This window comes from Antedon bifida, chromosome 3, assembly GCF_963402885.1.
Source record: "Antedon bifida chromosome 3, ecAntBifi1.1, whole genome shotgun sequence".
Taxonomy (NCBI): domain Eukaryota; kingdom Metazoa; phylum Echinodermata; class Crinoidea; order Comatulida; family Antedonidae; genus Antedon; species Antedon bifida.
The window spans coordinates 18,561,339-18,586,756 of record NC_136228.1 but is presented as its reverse complement, the minus strand read 5'-3'; the positions used below and the strand labels follow the sequence as shown (position 1 = coordinate 18,586,756).

At 34.6% G+C, this 25,418-nt stretch overlaps 2 protein-coding genes and 1 long non-coding RNA gene across 5 annotated transcripts in view; 1 reads left to right on the top strand and 2 right to left on the bottom strand.

The window, feature by feature from the left end:
- The window catches only part of LOC144837959 (uncharacterized), a 164,138-nt gene extending 157,608 nt beyond the window's left edge, over positions 1-6,530 (bottom strand). Inside the window, exon 1 of the long non-coding RNA XR_013611590.1 lies at positions 6,319-6,530. This is a non-coding gene — a long non-coding RNA (uncharacterized LOC144837959). The remainder of the gene's footprint in view (positions 1-6,318) is intronic.
- Positions 6,531-6,646: 116 nt separating this feature from the next.
- Positions 6,647-18,045, bottom strand: LOC144837883 (uncharacterized). Of its 2 annotated transcripts, XM_078693196.1 has the most exons (13): positions 17,946-18,045; positions 17,365-17,595; positions 16,846-16,976; positions 16,666-16,724; positions 14,178-14,330; positions 13,412-13,694; positions 12,810-12,944; positions 12,156-12,247; positions 11,399-11,481; positions 11,143-11,219; positions 9,781-9,907; positions 9,018-9,062; positions 7,512-7,634 (listed from the first exon to the last, which is right to left on the bottom strand). In XM_078693196.1, the coding sequence occupies exons 2-12, from the start codon at positions 17,578-17,580 to the stop codon at positions 9,021-9,023; spliced, it is 1,398 nt and encodes a 465-aa protein (XP_078549322.1). In that variant the 5' UTR covers positions 17,581-17,595; positions 17,946-18,045; the 3' UTR covers positions 7,512-7,634; positions 9,018-9,020. The 2 variants fall into 2 exon arrangements, with proteins under 2 accessions (XP_078549321.1, XP_078549322.1); XM_078693195.1 differs by lacking the exon at positions 9,018-9,062 and having other exon boundaries at positions 6,647-7,634.
- A 253-nt stretch (positions 18,046-18,298) lies between these two features.
- The window catches only part of LOC144837895 (serine/threonine-protein kinase 32A-like), a 36,922-nt gene continuing 29,802 nt past the window's right edge, over positions 18,299-25,418 (top strand). Inside the window, exons 1-3 of one of the 2 annotated variants that reach the window (XM_078693209.1) lie at positions 18,299-18,510; positions 22,205-22,457; positions 25,299-25,391. In XM_078693209.1, coding sequence (XP_078549335.1) covers positions 25,337-25,391 — 55 coding nt within the window. In that variant the 5' untranslated portion in view covers positions 18,299-18,510; positions 22,205-22,457; positions 25,299-25,336. The remainder of the gene's footprint in view (positions 18,511-22,204; positions 22,458-25,298; positions 25,392-25,418) is intronic. The other variant, XM_078693210.1, reaches the window with a different exon arrangement.

Below are 25,418 nucleotides of genomic sequence, written 5' to 3'. Positions count from 1 at the left end.
CCTACTAGTTATGGTATTATAACACTGGCTGCACTCTATTGTAGACCTACTAGTTATTTTATTACAACACTGGCTGCACTCTAGTGTAGGCCTACTAGTTATGGTATTATAACACTGGCTGCAATCTAGTGTAGGCCTACTAGTTATTTTATTATAACACTGGCTGCACTCTAGTGTAGGCCTACTAGTTATGGTATTATAACACTGGCTGCACTCTAGTGTAGGCCTACTAGTTATGGTATTATAACACTGGCTGCACTCTAGTGTAGGCCTACTAGTTATGGCATTATAACACTTGCTGCACTCTAGTGTAGGCCTACTAATTATGGTATTATAACACTGGCTGGGCTACTAGTTATGGTATTATAACACTGGCTGCACTCTAGTGTAGGCCTACTAGTTATGGTATTATAACACTGGCTGCACTCTAGTGTAGGCCTACTAGTTATGGTATTATAACACTGGCTGCACTCTAGTGTAGGCCTACTAGTTATGGTATTATAACACTGGCTGCACTCTAGTGTAGGCCTACTAGTTATGGTATTATAACACTGGCTGCACTCTAGTGTAGGCCTACTAGTTATGGTATTATAACACTGGCTGCACTCTAGTGTAGACCTACTAGTTATTTTATTACAACACTGGCTGCACTCTAGTGTAGGCCTACTAGTTATGGTATTATAACACTGGCTGCACTCTAGTGTAGGCCTACTAGTTATTTTATTATAACACTGGCTGCACTCTAGTGTAGGCCTACTAGTTATGGTATTATAACACTGGCTGCACTCTAGTGTAGGCCTACTAGTTATGGTATTATAACACTGGCTGCACTCTAGTGTAGGCCTACTAGTTATGGCATTATAACACTGGCTGCACTCTAGTGTAGGCCTACTAGTTTTGGTATTATAACACTGGCTGGACTCTAGTATAGGCCTACTAGTTGTGGTATTATAACACTGGCTGCACTCTAGTGTAGGCCTACTAGTTATGGTATTATAACACTGGCTGCACTCTAGTGTAGGCCTACTAGTTATGGTATTATAACACTGGCTGCACTCTAGTGTAGGCCTACTAGTTATGGTATTATAACACTGGCTGCACTCTAGTGTAGGCCTACTAGTTATGGTATTATAACACTGGCTGCACTCTAGTGTAGGCCTACTAGTTATGGTATTATAACACTGGCTGCACTCTAGTGTAGGCCTACTAGTTATGGTATTATAACACTGGCTGCACTCTAGTGTAGGCCTACTAGTTATGGTATTATAACACTGGCTACACTCTAGTGTAGGCCTACTAGTTATGGTATTATAACACTGGCTGCACTCTAGTGTAGGCCTACTAGTTATGGTATTATAACACTGGCTGCACTCTAGTGTAGGCCTACTAGTTATGGTATTATAACACTGGCTGCACTCTAGTGTAGGCCTACTAGTTATGGTATTATAACACTGGCTGCACTCTAGTGTAGGCCTACTAGTTATGGTATTATAACACTGGCTGTACTCTAGTGTAGGCCTACTAGTTATGATATTATAACACTGGCTGCTCTCTAGTGTACTGTAGGCCTACTAGTTATGGTATTATAACACTGGCTGCACTCTAGTGTAGGCCTACTAGTTATGGTATTATAACACTAGCTGCACTCTGGTGTAGGCCTACTGTACTAGTTATGGTATTATAACACTGGCTGCACTCTAGTGTAGGCCTACTAGTTATGGTATTATAACACTGGCTGCACTCTAGTGTAGGCCTACTAGTTATGGTATTATAACACTGGCTGCACTCTAGTGTAGGCCTACTAGTTATGGTATTATAACACTGGCTGCACTCTAGTGTAGGCCTAAATAGTTATGGTATTATAACACTGGCTGCACTCTAGTGTAGGCCTACTAGTTATGGTATTATAACACTGGCTGCACTCTAGTGTAGGCCTAAATAGTTATGGTATTATAACACTGGCTGCACTCTAGTGTAGGCCTACTAGTTATGGTATTATAACACTGGCTGCACTCTAGTGTAGGCCTATACTAGTTATGGTATTATAACACTGGCTGTACTCTAGTGTAGGCCTACTAGTTATGGTATTATAACACTGGCTGCACTCTAGTGTAGGCCTATACTAGTTATGGTATTATAACACTGGCTGCACTCTAGTGTAGGCCTACTAGTTATGGTATTATAACACTGGCTGCACTCTAGTGTAGGCCTACTAGTTATGGTATTATAACACTGGCTGCACTCTAGTGTAGGCCTACTAGTTATGGTATTATAACACTGGCTGCACTCTAGTGTAGGCCTACTAGTTATGGTATTATAACACTTGCTGCACTCTAGTGTAGGCCTACTAATTATGGTATTATAACACTGGCTGGGCTACTAGTTATGGTATTATAACACTGGCTGCACTCTAGTGTAGGCCTACTAGTTATGGTATTATAACACTGGCTGCACTCTAGTGTAGGCCTACTAGTTATGGTATTTTAACACTGGCTGCACTCTAGTGTAGGCCTACTAGTTATGGTATTATAACACTGGCTGCACTCTAGTGTAGGCCTACTAGTTATGGTATTATAACACTGGCTGCACTCTAGTGTAGGCCTACTAGTTATGGTATTATAACACTGGCTGCACTCTAGTGTAGACCTACTACTTATTTTATTACAACACGGGCTGCACTCTAGTGTAGGCCTACTAGTTATGGTATTATAACACTGGCTGCACTCTAGTGTAGGCCTACTAGTTATTTTATTATAACACTGGCTGCACTCTAGTGTAGGCCTACTAGTTATGGTATTATAACACTGGCTGCACTCTAGTGTAGGCCTACTAGTTATGGTATTATAACACTGGCTGCACTCTAGTGTAGGCCTACTATAGTTATGGTATTATAACACTGGCTGCACTCTAGTGTAGGCCTACTAGTTATGGTATTTTAACACTGGCTGCACTCTAGTGTAGGCCTACTAGTTATGGTATTATAACACTGGCTGCACTCTAGTGTAGGCCTACTAGTTATGGTATTATAACACTGGCTACACTCTAGTGTAGGCCTACTAGTTATGGTATTATAACACTGGCTGCACTCTAGTGTAGGCCTACTAGTTATGGTGTTATAACACTGGCTGCACTCTAGTGTAGGCCTACTAGTTATGGTATTATAACACTGGCTGCACTCTAGTGTAGGCCTACTAGTTATGGTATTATAACACTGGCTGCACTCTAGTGTAGGCCTACTAGTTATGGTATTATATCACTGGCTGTACTCTAGTGTAGGCCTACTAGTTATGATATTATAACACTGGCTGCTCTCTAGTGTACTGTAGGCCTACTAGTTATGGTATTATAACACTGGCTGCACTCTAGTGTAGGCCTACTAGTTATGGTATTATAACACTAGCTGCACTCTAGTGTAGGCCTACTAGTTATGGTATTATAACACTGGCTGCACTCTAGTGTAGGCCTACTAGTTATGGTATTATAACACTGGCTGCACTCTAGTGTAGGCTTATACTAGTTATGGTATTAAAACACTGGCTGCACTCTAGTGTAGGCCTACTAGTTATGGTATTATAACACTGGCTGCACTCAAGTGTAGGCCTACTAGTTATGGTATTATAACACTGGCTGCACTCTAGTGTAGGCCTACTAGTTATGGTATTATAACACTGGCTACACTCTAGTGTAGGCCTACTAGTTATGGTATTATAACACTGGCTGCACTCTAGTGTAGGCCTACTAGTTATGGTAATATAACACTGGCTGCACTCTAGTGTAGGCCTACTAGTTATGGTATTATAACACTGGCTGCACTCTAGTGTAGGCCTACTAGTTATGGTATTATAACACTGGCTGCACTCTAGTGTAGGCCTACTAGTTATGGTATTATAACACTGGCTATACTGTAGTGTAGGCCTACTAGTTATGATATTATAACACTGGCTGCACTCTAGTGTACTGTAGGCCTACTAGTTATTGTATTATAACACTGGCTGCACTCTAGTGTAGGCCTACTAGTTATGGTATTATAACACTGGCTGCACTCTAGTGTAGGCCTACTAGTTATGGTATTATAACACTGGCTGCACTCTAGTGTAGGCCTACTAGTTATGGTATTATAACACTGGCTGCACTCTAGTGTAGGCCTACTAGTTATGGTATTATAACACTGGCTGCACTCTAGTGTAGGCCTACTAGTTATGGTATTACAACACTGGCTGCACTCTAGTGTAGGCCTACTAGTTATGGTATTATAACACTGGCTGCACTCTAGTGTAGGCCTACTAGTTATGGTATTATAACACTGGCTGCACTCTAGTGTAGGCCTACTAGTTATGGTATTATAACACTGGCTGCACTCTAGTGTAGGCCTACTAGTTATGGTATTATAACACTGGCTGCACTCTAGTGTAGGCCTATACTAGTTATGGTATTATAACACTGGCTGTACTCTAGTGTAGGCCTACTAGTTATGGTATTATAACACTGGCTGCACTCTAGTGTAGGCCTATACTAGTTATGGTATTATAACACTGGCTGCACTCTAGTGTAGGCCTACTAGTTATGGTATTATAACACTGGCTGCACTCTAGTGTAGGCCTACTAGTTATGGTAATATAACACTGGCTGCACTCTAGTGTAGGCCTACTAGTTATGGTATTATAACACTGGCTGCACTCTAGTGTAGGCCTACTAGTTATGGTATTATAACACTGGCTGCACTCTAGTGTAGGCCTACTAGTTATGGTATTATAACACTGGCTATACTGTAGTGTAGGCCTACTAGTTATGATATTATAACACTGGCTGCACTCTAGTGTACTGTAGGCCTACTAGTTATTGTATTATAACACTGGCTGCACTCTAGTGTAGGCCTACTAGTTATGGTATTATAACACTGGCTGCACTCTAGTGTAGGCCTACTAGTTATGGTATTATAACACTGGCTGCACTCTAGTGTAGGCCTACTAGTTATGGTATTATAACACTGGCTGCACTCTAGTGTAGGCCTACTAGTTATGGTATTATAACACTGGCTGCACTCTAGTGTAGGCCTACTAGTTATGGTATTACAACACTGGCTGCACTCTAGTGTAGGCCTACTAGTTATGGTATTATAACACTGGCTGCACTCTAGTGTAGGCCTACTAGTTATGGTATTATAACACTGGCTGCACTCTAGTGTAGGCCTACTAGTTATGGTATTATAACACTGGCTGCACTCTAGTGTAGGCCTACTAGTTATGGTATTATAACACTGGCTGCACTCTAGTGTAGGCCTATACTAGTTATGGTATTATAACACTGGCTGTACTCTAGTGTAGGCCTACTAGTTATGGTATTATAACACTGGCTGCACTCTAGTGTAGGCCTACTAGTTATGGTATTATAACACTGGCTGCACTCTAGTGTAGGCCTACTAGATATGGTATTACAACTCTGGCTGCACTCTAGTGTAGGCCTACTAGTTATGGTATTACAACACTGGCTGCACTCTAGTGTAGGCCTACTAGTTATGGTATTATAACACTGGCTGTACTCTAGTCTAGGCCTACTAGTTATGGTATTATAACACTGGCTGCACTCTAGTGTAGGCCTACTATTTATGGTATTATAACACTGGCTGCACTCTAGTGTAGGCCTACTAGTTATGGTATTATAACACTGGCTGCACTCTAGTGTAGGCCTACTAGTTATGGTATTATAACACTGGCTGCACTCTAGTGTAGGCCTACTAGTTATGGTATTATAACACTGGCTGCACTCTAGTGTAGGCCTACTAGTTATGGTATTATAACACTGGCTGCACTCTAGTGTAGGCCTACTAGTTATGGTATTATAACACTGGATGCACTCTAGTGTAGGCCTACTAGTTATGGCATTATAACACTGGCTGCACTCTAGTGTAGGCCTATACTAGTTATGGTATTATAACACTGGCTGCACTCTAGTGTAGGCCTACTAGTTATGGTATTATAACACTGGCTGCACTCTAGTGTAGGCCTACTAGTTATGGTATTATAACACTGGCTGCACTCTAGTGTAGGCCTACTAGTTATGGTATTATAACACTGGCTGCACTCTAGTGTAGGCCTACTAGTTATGGTATTATAACACTGGCTGCACTCTAGTGTAGGCCTACTAGTTATGGTATTATAACACTGGCTGCACTCTAGTGTAGGCCTACTAGTTATGGTATTATAACACTGGCTGCACTCTAGTGTAGGCCTACTAGTTATGGTATTATAACACTGGCTGCACTCTAGTGTAGGCCTACTAGTTATGGTATTATAACACTGGCTGCACTCTAGTGTAGGCCTACTAGTTATGGAAAATGAAGTTCATTGCTCTCTAAAATCGCATTCCTCCTGGTTTGCTTACACGGACTCAGACGTTCCAAACTGTCGTGGTCATTCGTGATGGATCCAGGATTTTGGTTAGACGGTAAAGCTTAGTTCACACTGAGTCCGGATTTTGGCGAACGAAGAAAAAATCATGGAAAATGGGTGTAGTGTTTACGAAACGTTCACACACTCCCTTCAACCTAACACAGAGTTTGCGCTGGGGGTGGGGGAAAGAATCATACCGAATATGAGCTCAATGTGAACGTAGCTTAGGTTGAGTGAAGAATTCTATGAAATGTGCGAACGATGTATGTGGTAATTGTATTGCAACAGGAAGCAAATGTAGTTTGTGGTCTATCAAAAGGGACAGGCAAACCCACACTGAATTCAATATTTAAAATAAAATAAACTCAGACTAAATAAACTAACAATCAAATAGATAATATAATACTAGCTGTAGCACAGCAAATTAACACACATCACATTAAAACAATTTTAACTACAAAAATTAGATTCTTATTTGAACACTATTATACACATACCAAACTATCAAACACTGTAATATATAAATTAACAAATCAATATATATATATATATATACCACATACACACATAAAATAAATATATTTCTAATAAACTTCACTCGTAAATTATTTACAAATCTGGAATGATTTTATAGTACTTTAAAAACAACACTATATGCTATTCACATACTATACACTATGGATAGACGAGTGAGGATTAACATATAATTTGCATAATACTATAATTTACACAATACTGTAACTCTAGGATGTACTGGAATAATTACCATAAAAGTATCTTTGAACTGTTATTGACTAACATACAATTTGCATAATACTATCACATAATATAATAACTCTAATGAGATATAAAATAATAATTTTGTTTACTTTCAAGTTCTCCCTTTTTCTGAAAATACATCTAATATTAAAAGAAAAATAAAATAAGGCAAAATTGGATAACATGAAAACAAAGTTGTTGTTTTTGGTTGATGTTGCTTATAAAAACGGATGTAATCCATTTACTCATCTGTAACAGATCCATACACTGGAGTTTGGAAGAATTTTAAAGTATTCTATACGTTATTGAATTGAAAAGAAGGCTCAACAATAAAATATAATATTTTTAATCTGTTATTATTTTGTGCACACGCAACTAATAACGATTTGGAAATGCTGGAGAAGGGGAAACATCACCCGTGAAAGCTTTGAACCGATATTCCAGCTCTTTCTGTCTACTGTTGACTTCCAGATGCAAGGTTTTGGCCTGAAAAACAAAAACAATAACAATATCCATTGTTACATAATGCAGTAAGTAGTATTTAACTAAAGTCTGTCACTACTGGTAAGTGCAGTCAAAAATAAGACTAATCAAATGTTTAATGAATAATTTCTTGATTGGCAAAAGTCACATTCTCATGTTGATGTTCAACACCCAGCAAATGTACACATGCCTAGTGGTAAATGACACTACGTTGTAGCATTGCCATATCATATTAACACCACGACTCATTTTATTATATTACCACAAATCACTACCAATGTAGATAATAATAGCAATATCATTACCAAGATTACCAAGAATGTAGAGCTTCTCTCAATGGCGTAAGGAAGGAAGGAAGAAAAGGCCCCTAGTTTAGCACTCTTAAGGGGCCTTCCAATGCTGGGTAGTTGAGGCTACTCCCATGGGGCCCATTAAGCTCTAGGGCCTCTGGGTTTAGCCAGTGAGCACTTACTATAGCTGTTATGCCACTGGCATCTCTTTGCATGCAGTACATGTAACTGGATGTTAAGCTGTGTCTACACTATCAAACTAGTTTGACAAAAAAGGGAAGATGTGTCCAAATATGGTAGTGATGTGCCCATGTTATGACATCATTTATTCATGACTATATATTGGACATTTTTTTGTCACATAAAATTTGATAGTGTAGACATACAGTAGCTTAGATCCTTTTGAGGAATAACAACTTGGATATTTTCTATTAACAGATAAACTTTATGTGTGTTTAATTTTTCATGTTTTTGTGTATATTATTTACAGTTTGCATTGTTATTTATTTAATTATTTACCAACGCACTAAACTGTGCCACTGGTATAAAGATATATAAATATAATATTATAATACAAATTTTACTGTATGAATTTCATGCATGATTATGATTAAGTGCAATGGTATTAAACTATAAGCCTGTAATTAAAAGTGCAAATTATTAGAATTTATGCATTTAGTATTTTGTTAAATTACACCACATTTCCTTGTACTAATGCACTCAGAAATTCTTAGAAATTACCAAATCTGTTTTCACAGACACTTTGTTAATTTGCTAAGTGGTAAAAACCATTATTACATTATTATATTTTGGTGGTTGCTTAAAAATAAATTAAATATGTTAGTATATTATCAACAACCCAGCTGACAAATTATTACCAAAGTTTGTCATCATATGCTGTTGTAACAAATGACAAATATGTCGCCACCTGGTGTTTACACAGTCTTAGACTCACAGCAGTCGTGCTAAAGTTACATAACACCTATCAGTACAACAAACAAACACAAATTATGCAGTTAATCAATCATTATCGTTACAAACATGCTTTGATTACAAGGATGTTATTGGACACCATAACTTAGTAATCACAACTTACTAATCAAAATAGTTTTTGTCGGTGGAACATAGATGGTTTAGGAAGCTTGAGATAAAAAAAAATCATTATTATTAAAGTAGTAGTAGTATAATCATAACACCTTGGTATACGATCAGAGAGGTCATGTTTTTGTAGGTTTTCTTTCAGGACTAATGCATTTGCAGCATGCTGTCATTATAACACACCAGCTGTATGTATCCTTGCCATTTCATTGGTGAATTACGTATCACATGTCTTTCAGTATTATTAGTTCTACTGAACGGAACAGTGATATCTAATAGTGATAATTAACAGTGTTAATGAACGTTTTTTGTAAACATTTGGAGAAACGCGAGATTAGTGGCAATAAAAAATTAACCTGCATCATCTGTAACTGCAACCGAATTTAGAGCGTGGCCTAGTTCCCCAGCTTAGCCTAGCCTTAGACAATGATTAGAGATTGATTTAATTTAGTGTAGTAGGTGTATATTTAAAACAAAATACTGAATGTTTTGTATAGGAGAGAATATTTCATTCATTACTGACAATTTCAGTAATTTAAATACTGCAGTTTTATCCACCTGTTCTGGCTTAAAGGGTCTTTCACACGGCACAGTTCCGGTCCAGCGGAAAATCAAAAGTGAACATCAATGTTTCGTTTTCACGACACCATACACGGCGATGTGTCAATCTATATGCGAGTAGCTGCGTGAAAACAAGCAGGTGTGGAAGACGCTTTAGACTGGAATTTGAGCAATTAATGTGACCAATAATGTTTGCTCACCATTTCTAGGTCTTTCTTTGTAGCTTCCAAGATTTCTTGTGGCCTTCCTTTCGGCTGGTGATTTCTTTCTTGTATCCGTTTAGTATGTTCCTTTATCTTTTCCAAAAGGTGTCGATCACGATCCAACCTGATTATAAAAAAAAACCTATCTATTTTGGAATATATAATTATAATACAAGTGAGCTTGATGTTGTGAGATAACCAGCATACGTGATTAGGACATCACCCAAGGGGACATGGGATGAGTTAACACTTACGCATGGACACCTATGAATGGAAATTTGTGGTTATCATTAAAGTTGAATAATAATAATTCATTATCATCATTATTACCATTTTACTATAATTCACCAAATCTCGTATCCGGATATTCACCCCCTGGACATTTACCCCCCGGAAAACTACCCCCCGGACAACCACCACCTGGACAACTACCCCCTTAGGACAACTACCCCTTTAGGACAACTACCCCCTGGACAAATACCCCCCGGACAACTACCCCCTTAGGACAACAACCCTAAGGGGGTAGTTGTCCTAAGGGGGTAGTTGTCCGTGGAGTAGTTGTCCGGCGGGTAGTTGTCCTAAGGGGGTAGTTGTCCGGGTGGTAAACATCCGGGGGGTAACTGTCTAGGGGGTAGGTGTCCTAGAACCCACCAAATCTATGTGTGTCTTTGTATATCTGTCTGTCCGGCTTTATTCAGAGACTAGGGGTCGCACGGTAAGAAGAAAGTTTGCGTTCGTTAGGTCAAATCTAAAAATTTCAGATGCTCTGATCAAGTGATCCCGAGGATAGACCATGTATTAATCTGATATTGCGGAGGGCGCCACCCAAGATCATGTGAGGTCAAAGGTCAAGATAAAATTTCAAAATTGCTCCGATCAAGCTGAAACTTAGGTAAAGTTATCTTGAGGATATAGGGCGAGTTTGAATCTGATAAATGATGTTTTAGGCCGTGTTTCTGTAGCCAAAAAGTAACAGATAATTAACCGATAAAAATTAACTGATATACTGCCTGGAAACAGGGTTTAACCACTGGAGAAAAATTAACATTAATTATCTCATTCAAATCGGATAATTATTGGATAAATGCGATTATTTTTAGAATTTGACCTAAAGGACAAATTGTTGCATTGCCATTGGGCATCTGGTTGTTTGGTAATGACTGATCATGCGCACTTTATTGGTTGAAAAAGTTTTGGCTGCGGAAACATGACCTTAAACTACATTTGAAACCCGCTCTGGGGCGGGTATACTTGCCAGTTCAATCACAATCAATCACAATTGTAATAATCATAATGATATTCATTATAATCATTATTATTATCATAATATCAATACAATCATCATTCTAGCAATATTACCTGGCTACCTCCATTCTTCTTCTTGTTTCGGGTCTCATTCTGTTCATCATTGCTTCGTGTCTATTCTTCACTTCAACCTTATTCAAAATTTAATAATAAATACATTTATATGTTTACCATTACAGTTAAAAATATTATGTAATGAAAATCTTTATTTTCAATTCAATTTATTCAGAATTACTGGCAATTAAATTTTTTTTCTGTGGGTCTTATGTATAACATAAACACAATCTTAACAAATAAATACAAAAATCACCTTAATTCTCTCTTCTTTGCTCATAATCTTCATATAGTCTGGGTCAGTATCGTACGGTGCCTTGACCGATGGGTCTGTAAAATCTGTCAATCACAAAGAGATATCAGCTGATCAATAAACACCTGTTCTTAAACTACACTTACACAAAAGTGATACGTAATCTGCCGTAAGCTTATGAATGGATGAAAAACAGAAAGTTGGTATGCCTTAAGGGATGGATGACCCGAGAATATTGACGTTTGATGCAATTATGTGAATGAATTTACATAAATATGATAATCCAATAATGTAAACATATCATATTTGTAAAAGTAAATAAATGGTATCAATAAGAAATGTATGAAACAGGTGAAAGGGCATAATCCAATGTTACTAAGTCAATAATTAGCGTTCTATAAACAAATCAATGTTGCTTCCATCTCACACTCTATTAGGTAATTCTGTAATTTATAATACGGAAATGGAATTGAGCAATAGTGCAATTCACATTGTGTAACATAAAACTGCTGGTTTGGGTCTCATCATGTGTTATCACAAAAATCATTGATCCTATGCCTAAATACCGACAACAGAGTCTAACTAAATTGAGATCAAATTTACCTGCATATACTTGTGAGGTCATTTGCTAATGAACATTTATCCATACAGATTACAGGATGAAAGCACAATATTCACTGTATATGATGAGCAATTTCATTTTTATCAACATAAATCTAAATGCTTATTTTACAGAGTACAACAAGTCATTAATAATTACCATCTAGGGAATTGTTCCTGATAGCTCTTATGTAATGTTTACGTTGCAAGGTGCGTGTTTCATCACGCCAGTCTTGAAGGAGTTTAGTGTCCCTAGAAATCAAGTCAAAGATGATGAAAATGTTATGCAAATTGTAGGAGGAGGTTGCGAAGGAAGAGAGGTTCTGTAGCTAGTTTATAGTAATTAGTAGTATGATTAAAACTCAAAGGATATGTTATTCATATATAAATTCACACTCACAGGTATAGAGTCACTCTATGAAATACTGACAAATAATTAATTTAAGATAAGGAAATCTGGGAGAATTAGAAAAAGCTAACCCTTACACCTGTTTATATTTCCGATTTTCAAAATCTAATTATAGTTAATTAAGTAACATTTTGTCTGTAATGACTGTGAATGTTATGTGATAGTAAAATCAATATTAATGTTCCATTAAGAACATAAATCATTCAAAATAATTTGTGATATTCCACAGTGAACTTAGTGTATTGAAAATAAGTCTCTGATATGTAAAAAAACAATCAATGAATAATTAATGTTGTGTATTGCATGAGGAATAGCAAGTAAAATCAATCAATCAAACCGTATGACAGAGTTTAAAACGAGGAATTAAATTTGTCTCAAGCAAAATGTTCTAATTTGCATACTTACTTTAACCTTTGTTCAACCACGGATTGTTGTAAGTTGTGTGTTCGTAGTTGGTCATTTCTTAACTCCTCCTGGATTTTTGCTTGCATTGGATTCATTTTTGGTTTAGGTGGCGTTTTCTTTTTTCGTCGCTTCCGTCTGATGAAAATAATTGATTAAAGATATTTCTATTCCATAGACCAGAAACATGATTAATATATTTATATAAAACAAAAATACATTACACATTGTAAGTTATTTTGTATATCATTACTATCACTAATTCAAGAAATTATTTTATATAATTTTATATTAATCTACACATCCGAATAAAATGTGTTTACTTTCAACAAAAATTGTACTATAGTAGTATTCAAAATCATGACAAAGCAGAAGTCTACCTCCAACAGAAAATAAATAAATGCAGGACCACATCAATGTTACACTACACTATCAAAAAGTGTGATGTGCACAAATATGGTAGTGATATGCCCAAATATGGTTATGATATGACATCGTGATGTGCATATATGGGCACATCACATTGTATTGTCACATAAAGTTTGATAGTGTAGACAAGGCTTTATATAACTTGATTCTGTAAAATGACTTTAACCTATACTTACTTATCTCTGCCTGAGATCCCCAAAGCACCTGCTCGTTTAAATTTCTGATATTGCTTTTGGCGATACTCGTTATAAGACATGTGTTTGTGAAGTGACATGGTCGCTGAGCTTGGACCTTCAACATCTGAAAGGTTACTCATACTGGATTGCAATGATTGTCTGCTGCCTGTCTTGCGCATTCTGTGGCTCCATCTCTCTTGATTAGAGACACTAACAAAGTTATCACTATCAGTTGAAGACTCACCACCCCCTTCTTGTATTCTGAGATTCTCTAATTTCAAGTCTACAACACAAAAATTAGTGTATTTTATTTATTTATTTTTATTTTAGTTCATTCAATTTTACAATTAACAGACATAAATTAAAAACAAGAAAACAATATATTATTAACAAATCGGATAACCCAAAAAAATTTAATAAAAACTTATTTCCATTGGGGTCCTCAAATACAAAAAGAAAATATTGCAACCTTTTTGAAAAACATTATACAGCAAAAATAAAATTAAAAAAATTAATACATTATAGAATTAACAAATTTAAAACAGTTTTACAATTCATAAGAATGAGATACAGTATGTACAATTGATTAAAGAATTAGTATAAAGGTACTGTAATTGTTATATTACAGTAGAAAAACCATTTACTGGAAGAAACTTTAACAGTAACGGTGACCATATTGTGGGATTAAAATAAACAGTCAACAGGATAATCCAAATGCAATTCTAAAAAAAAATGTTTTCAGACTCTGTTACATCATACGACGTACCTTCAATAGAAACTTTTGAGCTTCGCTGCTGGCAAACAGATATCTCGCGTAGAAAACGAAGTATTGAATTAACTCCTTGATCGGTAACTTCTTTAGGTGGAAATTCTAAAGGGTTATTGCGTAGGTTTAATCCAGATAGCGTTTTTAAAAAACCTAACAAAGATAACAAATAATTTCAAATAAAAATGAATGAATGAAATTATCAGAATTTATGGAAAAGCAGGCAGTGGAGTTGTGGCTTGGTGGTTATGATGCTTGGCTACCACTCATGTCCTGGGTTCAAGTCCCGTCACATGTCATGATTTTTTCTAAGGACAAAATTACAACTCCACTCCCAAAGGCTTGTAATATAATAATTGTTTATGTAGAGCATCGTGTGTGTGAACCTTTGAGGGTCCCTAATGATCAGCAATTGCAGAGCCATATATAGAGAGAGTTACGACATTGCGTTCACGGATTTTAGAAAGTCACGTGGTGTGCACGCCGGCCATGTTTGTGTCCAACTATGCCTATGTAGCGTATGGAGTCGAGTCATTTGCTTAAAAAATGTATAACATTCACAAGGCTTTAAAGCTCAGGTACAGGCATGAATTTTAAATATAATATCTGGTTAATTGTACATAAATCAAATCTTTGTAACAGAAATCAAGACGAAAAAACTTGAATTTCCCTTAATATGGTCAAATACAAAATTTTGCAAAATTCTGCCATAAAAACCAGGAAGACTTTTTTTCAGTAGTTAGGTAGTTTAACCTAATGTAATAACATGTCTGGTGACTCCCTAGAAGGTGAAAAAAGATGGTGGATATACGGTGGATAATTTTTGCTATAGCATGAAAATAAAAATCTGAAGTTGAATAAAAATACCAGAATTGTAAAATTCAAGTTAATACCTATATTTAGTCATCTGATAAACATTTTTTACCACACCGTTTATTTTTCATAGCTTTTTAAAATGCCTCTCTATTTACAAAATTTGTGTACAAAAGAATAGAGATTTTACTGTGTAATTTGAACTATCCCCCCACTGATAAGAAAGTGCTTATTTTCAACAAGCTCGTGTAACACAAATAAAATTCAAACAATTATGAAACATAGGGGAAACTATAGATCGATAATTATTGGAATGTATGATCAATAGAAATTTTTTGCCCGCACCTGGCCTTTAAATATCGAATTTAATATCAAGACAATCAATTTATTTAAAGGTTTTTGTTAAGATAATAACGAAATCATAAAGTTACTGCGAACATGATTTTAAACAACAAAATGTAAAAACAATGCATTACTATAGAGAATCGCTGTACAAACTAAACGTGCACGCGTAGAGCGTGCATGGAGCGCACAACCAGAGCCGTTCCGAAATTGCTATTTTTGTTGTTTAAAATCATGTTCGCAGTAACTTTATAATTTTTTTATTATTTTAACAAAAACCTTTAAACAAATTGATTGTTTTGATATTAAATTAGATAATTAAAGCCTTTTGAACTCCATACGCTACATAGGAATAGTTGGACACAAACACGGCTTCTAATCCATTCAATGTCGAAACTCTCTCTATATATGGCTCTGAGCAATTGCTGGATGGATCACCCTCATTAAATATGGTAAAAAAAAACCCCAAAAAACAACATTATTAGGAAAATGGTGTCTTTTAAATTCGGAGAGTTGAATTGAGAATTGAATGTAGGTTTATAATATTGTTATTGTCATAAGAGAAAGAATGCATGCTGCTGTGTAGTACATAAATTGAATTGTTATCACTTCAAGAATCAAGTTTCTTCATTGCAAGAATTCTATATGAAAATGTCACACCATTGATGAGGACCATGTCTGCAAGTGTTAGTGTTCTAATTGCTAAGTGCACTGATGTTACATATGTGACCATTTCTACAGCTTTGGTTTATATCAAAGCTAATGTTACTTACTCAGTTTCATTTGGGTTAAGATTTATGTAACTTCAAATTTATACAAAGTATAGATGGAAAGTAGTCAATTAGCAAAAAAGTCTTAATTAATGAGGATTTAATAGTTGTTAATGCATTCCACAAACACTGTTGTCTCAATGCACTGTGGACTTAAATGTTACACTTACAACTACATGCTACTCCTCTAAAGGTCAGGTCATGTTGGTACTACCAACTACGGAGCTTAGTGTGAGCTAGTACAATGGGGTAATCCCCTACTCATATCGAAAGATGTAGTTCTTTAAAGTGCACATACATTTTTTGTGTACACTGGACCTACGGTTTATAATCCTTATCCGAGAAGACTTGTTCTACCGCCAGAACTATGGAGCGAGTGAGCCTAGAACCCTTGCCGATGATATTGCTAAGGGTTACGGTTCTACTGCTCGGTCACTCACTCATGTTGCTGTCGCAAAGAAATTGATGCTATTAATAATATAGATATATCATTTAGATTTTAGGTAAAAAAAACATGTCATTTTGGTACTAGTGTAGTAGCTCTTATACTAGTAGTGTATTACCTAATTCAACAGGTAGCATTGAAATTTGATTGCCTTCGATAAGGAGTGTCTTCAAGTGTCTAAAAAGCAAAGAATAGAACAAATGGCTGTTATTGGTGAAGGTAAACCTAGAGTATCTGACAAATTTAGTAGAAAATTTGGCAATATCCATTAATAAAAAAGAAATGAATTCTATCGTACTTATGTTCTCCAATAGATGGAGGTAATTCTTGAAGTTGATTGTTTCGAAGGTCTAACCACCGCAGATTTGGCAAGCTTTCAAATAAGGTATTTGGAAGTTCTGTTAACTTGTTTCCTTCAAGATAAAGGACCTAGATAAAAATCAATAAGAAAATATTATTTGTTTTTGGGAGAATTTTTGGTTTCAGTGAGTTCAAGGAGAGTTAAGATTCTTTCTGGTTTTTTCCCCCCAGGTTTTGTCTTCAGTGTCTTCTTGGCTGTCCTTTTTGTCTCAAGTGTTTTGCCATTCTTCTGTACTTTTCATATTTCCTTTTAACTCATGCTTTCTGTCATTTCTATACAGTACATTATCAATAGTACAATATTTATGAATTACATATTTAAAAGTATTACTATTAATGTTCGTTCTGTTTCTTTTTGGGATATCATCCCTTAATTTGTTGCATAAAAACTGTTAATTTAATTGATTACTGTATGAGTTAAGAGAAATAAGCATAAATTTGATGAAGTGACTTGTACCTCAATTTTGTCAAGTTCCAGCAATTCTTCGGGAAAGTAAATCATTCCTTTTCCAGCTAAATCAACACTTGTTGCCCCAACGGCTTTACAACTTATAATTATGTTCAAAACATCTTCTTCCCAATCCTCTAACTTTGCTAAACATGATGATGTAGTAATGTGAGAACATGTATCTGAAGAGACAACTCCTGATGTGTTCTCATCTGTCATGTCCATCGTGGTTGTTCTGTTCTGCAAAAAAATAAAAGAGTATCAATCATGCCGATGGTATCTTTGTTTGTTTTTAAATAAAGCTTGGCTATGTATATGATATTCTAATATAGGCCTACGTTTTTGTATGAGTTGATGCTATACATTATAGAAATACCTAGGCCTGATGGTCTTTATCTGGAAACCTGGCCCTGCTCAAAAAAAGAGTTGGTGGAGCATAACAATCAAATGATAATGGCTAGGCCTAGGCTAGGGCCCGGGCCTAGCTAGCCTAAACTTAAACCTATACTTTTTGAAAAAAATGAAATTGAATACGCTATATAACACTAAGAAAGCAATCTTTTAAAATTACACTTGATAATCGTACTTACAGCATTGTTATATATTAATTAAATAAGCCTACATTATCCAGATTTGAAACACTATCTTAACTAAAAAAAGAGCAGCAAAAGCTTGTAATATCTCAGCAACAGACTGTCAAGGTTCATTGGGATATTCTATTACTATTTGGGAATATTACACTATATTGTAGTCTCTAAATATTGAAAATTAATTACATAACATTTATAAACATTTAAATATATTACAATAAATGTTTAATAACACTAAAATCAAATAAATTAAGCGATTCTATAATGTATAAACTGTATTTTGATTTTTTTTTTTTAGGAATCTTCCATTTTATTTTCGGCAATAAACATCCAGGAAAATATAAATGAGAAAAACAATCATTTTGTGCATGGACATTGAATGGCAAGGAAGTACTGTATGTGGAATTGGGCTTACATTTAAAATGTTGATTTAGTCGATTTTCATTTTAATGGATTTGAGTTTAGTGGATATACTATTGAGAAAGGTTAATTATTAAATATTTTTACGTAGTTGCAAATTAAACAATGATATTATGAAGATACCAGCAGCAGAAAACAGGAAGCGGTAAGTTCAATTTCAATTGACCTACTCTGACACAATAGCACTCTCTCTCCTCCAAGGGCATACAGCAATAGAAGGAATCAACCAACATACCAGTAACCTTTTATTATTTGTACAGGTCTATTATAGGAAACTTTTATTTGTACTAATTTATATCTGTACGTGATAAAATAGTGACTGAGCAGCAACACACAACCATCCATGCATGCAGGAGTGTTCAGGATGAACAATAAATTAAATGATGACTTGATGACTAAAATTATACGATTCAGAAAATATTTTATTAAAAAAGGTTACGGTATCACAACCCTTGTTGGTTTATGAGCATGTGCAGATGATTGATACGCTCTATTGCTTCATTTGATTGCATTATTAGTAAATTAAAAACCAAAATTCCCTTTAAAGATATATTGTCCCCCTAAAAAAATATTTTTTTTAATTTTTTTGTTGAATATGTTATTTTAATATCACATAATAGTTATTCACTCTCACAAAAAATTGGGTCTGAAAAAAATTTATTTACCTGAGAAAAATGTAATTTAAAGCAAAAAATGGTCAAATTGTCTGGAAGACAATGAGTTTTTGGGTAATTTAACTGTTTATTTTGTCTTTTTATAGGTGAAATACTTTTTTTCCCCCGTTTTTTTTCCTATGGAAGTGAACAACTTCATTAAAACTGCAAAATGGCCTAATCAAAGTCCGATTTTAAAAATCTTTATTTTTCATGATTTTGGGGGACAATACATCTTTAAATAAAAATTTCACCAGTTTATTAAAAAAGAAAAACAGTCTCAGATTAGGCCTAGGCATAGGTCTAATACTGTAATGATTATTATGATAAAGTACCAACTCCAAACACCACAACAAATGTGTAGCAATGAATTATACCATCTTGTTGATTGACCTGTCCATGCTCTCGGTCAAACCTCTGTCCATACCTCGACTGAGCAGTAATCATTTTCACTCTCTGATGCATAATCACTTTTATTGATGTGATAATCAGTGGACTGTTGGTTGATGTCAATTACGTGATCATCATGCACACTTCTGAATTTAAAACAGTATGTCACTGTCAATTACTTATTCTATTTTTTTTTTATATTTTATAAAATACAGAAAATATAAATGATTTTTTTGTGTCTGTTTTATTCTTATTTTGTAACATCTTTAAAATTTATAAATATGTACTGTACTTGAACAAAGTATACAGTTTACAGTAATGCAAAATGTGGTATGAGAAAATAATTAAAACCTAACTCATAAGTTCTTCATGTAGGATTAATTTACAGTGGTAGCTATTGTATAAATTTGATATTATAAATTATAATATGCATATTACTGTATAATATATACAATTGAATTGAGACCAGACATTGATGTCTTGATATCAAAGAGTGGCATAGTTTAAATTTATGGTTGGTAGTCTGTGCTTAAAGTCTATTTATAAATATTTAATTATTTTGTCAAGAAAATATATGTATTATTTGTGGAAAATCAATACAACACTCAAACAAAATACAACTGTAGCCTTGCTTAATGTTGGGGTTGACTTTTTCTGACCATATTCAGAAATTATTTCAAGTTCTTCCATTCGACTTATAATTCATAAATAACAGTAACAATTGAATAACTGCAGTATGCAGTGGCTACTGATTAATGAAGTGAAATAACAATTCAGTAAGTGTTTCTTCTTCTAAACAAAGACTTAATTCTGAGGTGTTTGATGTGGCATATTTTGACTGTAATAATCCTGTAATTTTATAGACAGCCTTTCAATGGCCCCATTGTCTTCAATAAGCAACGCTCAATGCTTAAATATTCATTTTAAAATACTTCCTTTATAAAATGCACTACATAATTAATCCCTACTACCTTGTTAAACTGTTGAAGCATCCAGTAAGTTTTTTGTAACACCATTGTTCTTCAACCTTTTACACTAAGAAAAAGCATGTACAATTCAGTTTTTATGTTTATTAATTTGTAATTTTTACTAAAAACGCATTTATAATTACAGTGGTTAATCAAATTTATGGATTATCTATATACTGTATCCTCTGATATAATCTGACCCCCATAGAAAAACAAAATCGGGCCGACTTTGGAGGGTAGGACTATACATGGGGAAACCCTGGTACAGGAAAAAAAATGACTGGTAAGCATTTCTTGTAAAAACTCATCTGAACTGGCTAGAGAGTGGCCGACATCCTGACCAAAAGTCAATACTGGGACTATACCCGGGGATATGCCTGTTTGTGATGTCAGACATAAAGTAGGGGGTGGGATTAGACCCAAAATGGGATTATACCCAAGGATATAAAGTATCTAATTATAGTCTTTTTAATAATTGAGTAAGATTGAACATAAATAATAAATTAATTATTATGAATTTAATTTAATAATTTGCTGTAAGTATCTGCAAAGTGAAATACCCTGTATTTATTTGATATATGTTTCAGACACTTGTTACAGTACTCTATGTCAACAAACCAAATAATAGTTTTCTGTTTAGAATTATCAAATCTATTATAATAGTAAATGTTTATTATCTTGTATGTAGTGAGATACTATATTATTCTGTGTTTATATGACAAAAACTCTCCCATGAGTGAGGATATTTGCTTGATTACCTAGATGATGAGGGAATTGCACCACTTTCTGGGTAGTAATAATATCATGATTCAGTTATTTTTCTTGCTCTCCAATACACCATCTGTGATTATTACAAATGCAATCATTCAATATTTATCCCATCAGATTCTGCTAGCACGTTTGAATGTAATGAACTGTACCTTAATTGCATTTTAATGTTTAATTACCACTTTCAGTCTGGTATTACAGTAGTAGTACAGGTATTCAATTTTAGGCCTAAAGCCAGCATTTTTTTTAAACATACTATTTTAATAACAAGTTTCTGTAATTTACAAAGACGAATGGCAATGGTAAGCGGAAAACAAAAATATAGAATGTATCTTATTTCTTATGACCATTTCCACAAAATGCGGTGTGGACGGGTGGTTGTGCTAAAATTGGCCCTTTAAGTGATCACAATATGGTATGCATACAATCACATTTCATTAATTTGTATCCAGTTTTGTCTTGTGGTTCTTTATTTGATACAATATACCAGCATATTGTCAAATGGTATTCAGCCATAGAGATACTGCACTGCACTAGAGTGTGATCTAGGTTACGGCAAAGTGAGATTATTATAAGAATTTTGACTGTAAAATATGACAACCGACATTTTCCGATTGATAATTTATTAGTGGTAAAAGATAATAATTTACAAATTTACCGGCATGTTACAAAGTTATTCTATATAAAGAACCACGTAATCATGACCTACAGTATTTTTAATGCAGTACAGATATCTTACTGTAGAATATTAGATATCTTGAATATTTAATTATGTATTCTTGGTAGAATGATACATTTCAGTCTTCAGGATTTCCTGGACTGGTGTATCTGATTGGCGGGAGTAATGATATAATATGTACTAGCACGTTGCAGAGAGTTGGATTCTATAAAAGTTGGCATTCTCATAAACATTCTAGACAGTACATCACTGTCCAATTCTTACTTCTTCTTCTTTTTACTAAGTCAAATTTAAAATATAGCATACCATAAATAAATCTTTTATTTTCTTAAGTACTATTTCATATTTATTTATACAAGATTGACACAATTTTTTTTAAAGGTATTGAATACAAACTGACAGCGTACATCTACCTGGATGATTGAGCCTGCTACTGAGCTATTCAACAAGAGGATAAAGAATAATGAAGTCTACAAGATGCAATAAAATATGCCACTTGTTTGTCATGTTGACGGGTTGAAGCGGTGCTTCTTCTTAGTTTTTTAAACACTAGAACATTAATTCAAGAACAGTCACAGAGAGTGAATGTTCTGTTATGTGTTGGTAATCGCAACGCTACGGAAGTACATTTTATGTAAGTTAAAACACTTTACGTTTGCATAAATTGATATGTTAACATGATATTTTTAGAAGAGTGTAATTTGATATATTGATCATAGCATATGATAGAAATAACACATTCTAGTAAAAGATGGTAACAGATACATTTACACATAAAATTAAGACTGAAATATTATTATTTATATTATTACAGGTATAATTTTATTATCATTTAACTATTAAAATCAGAAATCATTACAAAAATTCCAAGTGTCTCCATCCAATTTTTGGGAATGTTATTTTTATTTCTTTACACAGTCAAGAGATTAAAAAATTCACATGATATAAACGTACAGGGGGCTTAAGATGCTGCAGTTTCATCTGTATTTTAAACATTATGTCCCCTGTAGCTACTGTAGATATGAAACATTCATGTGAGACAGCGATGTGAATTATAAACATAACAGGGCTTTGATGTTGCAGTATAAAACCATGTGTCCCCTATAGCCAGATATCAAATACCCCAAAGTTACATACATTACAAGTAAATTATATCAGACATCATCAAGAGGACACATCCAAGATGGAGTTCACAATGCCAAGCCCCAGTACTTTGTTCATCTTTTGATTTGGTAGGTCATCAATAAATTGGTTGGTGTCTCTTGCAACATACCGTAGTCAACGTACTGTAGTTCATTCGTCTTCTACCCCTAGTAGATGGGCATGTTGTTAGCCTCATAAAATATTATGTCGGAGATGCCCTGCTCTTTTATACACATAAAACTTGATGCGGCAGTTCCATCCAGTATATAAATAAACCTTGTGTTATTAACCCCTGTTATAGTCTGACCAGGTCAGATCTCATCGATGTGGGAAATATCAATCATAATTATTAAAGCCAATATTAATAATACTGAACAAGATATCGAGAGTAAGATTAGTATCTTTGAATACTGCAGATGGCATTCTCAAATATTGTTGTCATATCTCATATAGATTGCAGACATCAATCCTGCTTTATTAAAGCCAACATTATAAATCGGTAATAAAATACTGTACAGTCATATTTGAAGAATACCTGAAGTGTTTTCAATATTGTCATGTAGCAATTTTTCATAAATGCCGATAAAAGTATAAAATAAGAGAACATCCTAAAAATAAGCCCCCTTTTACAAATATGACTGATCAAGGGTTACTCTTGTCCAGTGCCTACTTTGACCAGAGAGGAATCTGAGGCAGATACTAGATGCAGTGCTGATTTCAAATGCCTAATGAGACCCTAGCTCCATATACAGAACAGCACCCAATATTCCCAGATGGTCCCCCATCCAAGCTCTAACCAGGATCAACGTTGCTTAACTTTGGTGATCTGACAAGAACCAATGTTTCAACGTTTTTACTAGACTTTTATTAAAAAGATATGAAATTTAGTGAAAAGGTTTATCTTTGTATAGTTTACTTGTTTACTTGTTTCCGGAGCTCAGCGGTGCTGGGTCCGGAGTCGAGGCTAGGCTATGCCTATAAGCCCCTCTTGATAATTACATCAACTCTTGAATATGGTGCAAATTTAAGAGGGTGGTTGGACCATGCCCCCTTTAAATGATCCAAATATTTGGCTTAATCATGAGTGTGTCAATGTAGTTTGGAAACGTTACCATAAAACCTTGAGGAGGAAGTACTGACTGACTGAACCAACTGAAGTCATGGAATTAAGCACTGGCTGAATCACCTTCTTCCACCACAAGTCAAACATAAATATAATCTCAGACACATTGAATCATTCTCCATGCCTTTCACTCGAACCAACAGATCTGGAAATGTTATTATCAACTACGGACTGTCACATGAATGGTGATTCAGTCAGTACCCACCTCACCTGTCTCAACAGATCATTTTTAATACTTTGTAATAACTTATACACATGATTCATAGTGCTTGTTTTTATATTTTCAAAATAAAATGTTATCATAATTACAGTACTTTATATAAGATGACTAGGTTTATATTTTAATGCTACCTTGTTGCAATAAAGATTTGAATTTGAAGTTTGTATAGAAAGAACGTATTAGTTTACGATTTTATTCAAATATTGGATCATTAAAAAGAAAATGTATCAATAGATACAGTATGAAATTTACTCATGAATTTCTAGAAAGAAAAAAAAAATGATAATTCCCCTTTAAATAATATTAACTCTAGGCTTGAGAAATAGCTTATTTTTGTTTTTGCTTTAGCGAACAGCCTACAGTACAATATTAACCATTAATCAGATGTACACACATTATAATGTCTCAAGTATTCCCATCACATTTCATCGTAGATATTTTTAATTTATGGAGCATTTACGAGCTTATGTCTAATTAGAAATCTAGTGAAACTATATTGGGATCAGATGTGGTTCATAAAACTACATAATGTCCAACATCACAAACTATAAATATTACGATGGGTAACATGATAATTTTTACATTTTTATGGTCAATTCACAATCCCTAGAGGATGTGCTTGATACCTATAACAGGTGTAATACACACATGATAAAGTTGGCAAAGTCTAAATTTCAAACAGCTAAAACATTTAATGCATCAAATGAGTATACATTATATGAAGCCTTCCATAAGACAATAATGTAGGATTTCTATGATAACTACTGTACATGCATCGGTTTATTTAAAACCTGCAGAAAATTTAAAGTAGAAAGAAATAGTGACTATATTATGTAGTCAACAATGCTAGTTAACCATTGATTGCATTACAGTATTCACTTCACTTTCACGATCCAATCTGAAAATTAAAAATATGCTGAAAATGAATCTATGTTATTAATTGTTATATTCTTGCTTGATACAGTATATTATTTGTTTGTATTTTTCAGATCAAACTACTATTGAATAGAATTCCAGTGACATAAAAATGGGGGCGAATCATTCCAATCGGAAAGAGGCAGCATTTGATTCAAATGGAGAAGGTGAGAGGAACTCTTCTGTTCTACGAG

Excerpts from the sequence above, each read along its gene's own strand:
- LOC144837883 (XM_078693195.1), bottom strand. The coding sequence starts at position 17,580 with ATGGACATGACAGATGAGAACACATCAGGAGTTGTCTCTTCAGATACA. Across the intron at positions 16,977-17,364 it reads TGGAACTTGACAAAATTGAG|GTCCTTTATCTTGAAGGAAA; the intron begins GTACAAGTCACT and ends ATTTTTATCTAG. Across the intron at positions 13,695-14,177 it reads CTCAAAAGTTTCTATTGAAG|ACTTGAAATTAGAGAATCTC; the intron begins GTACGTCGTATG and ends TTTGTGTTGTAG.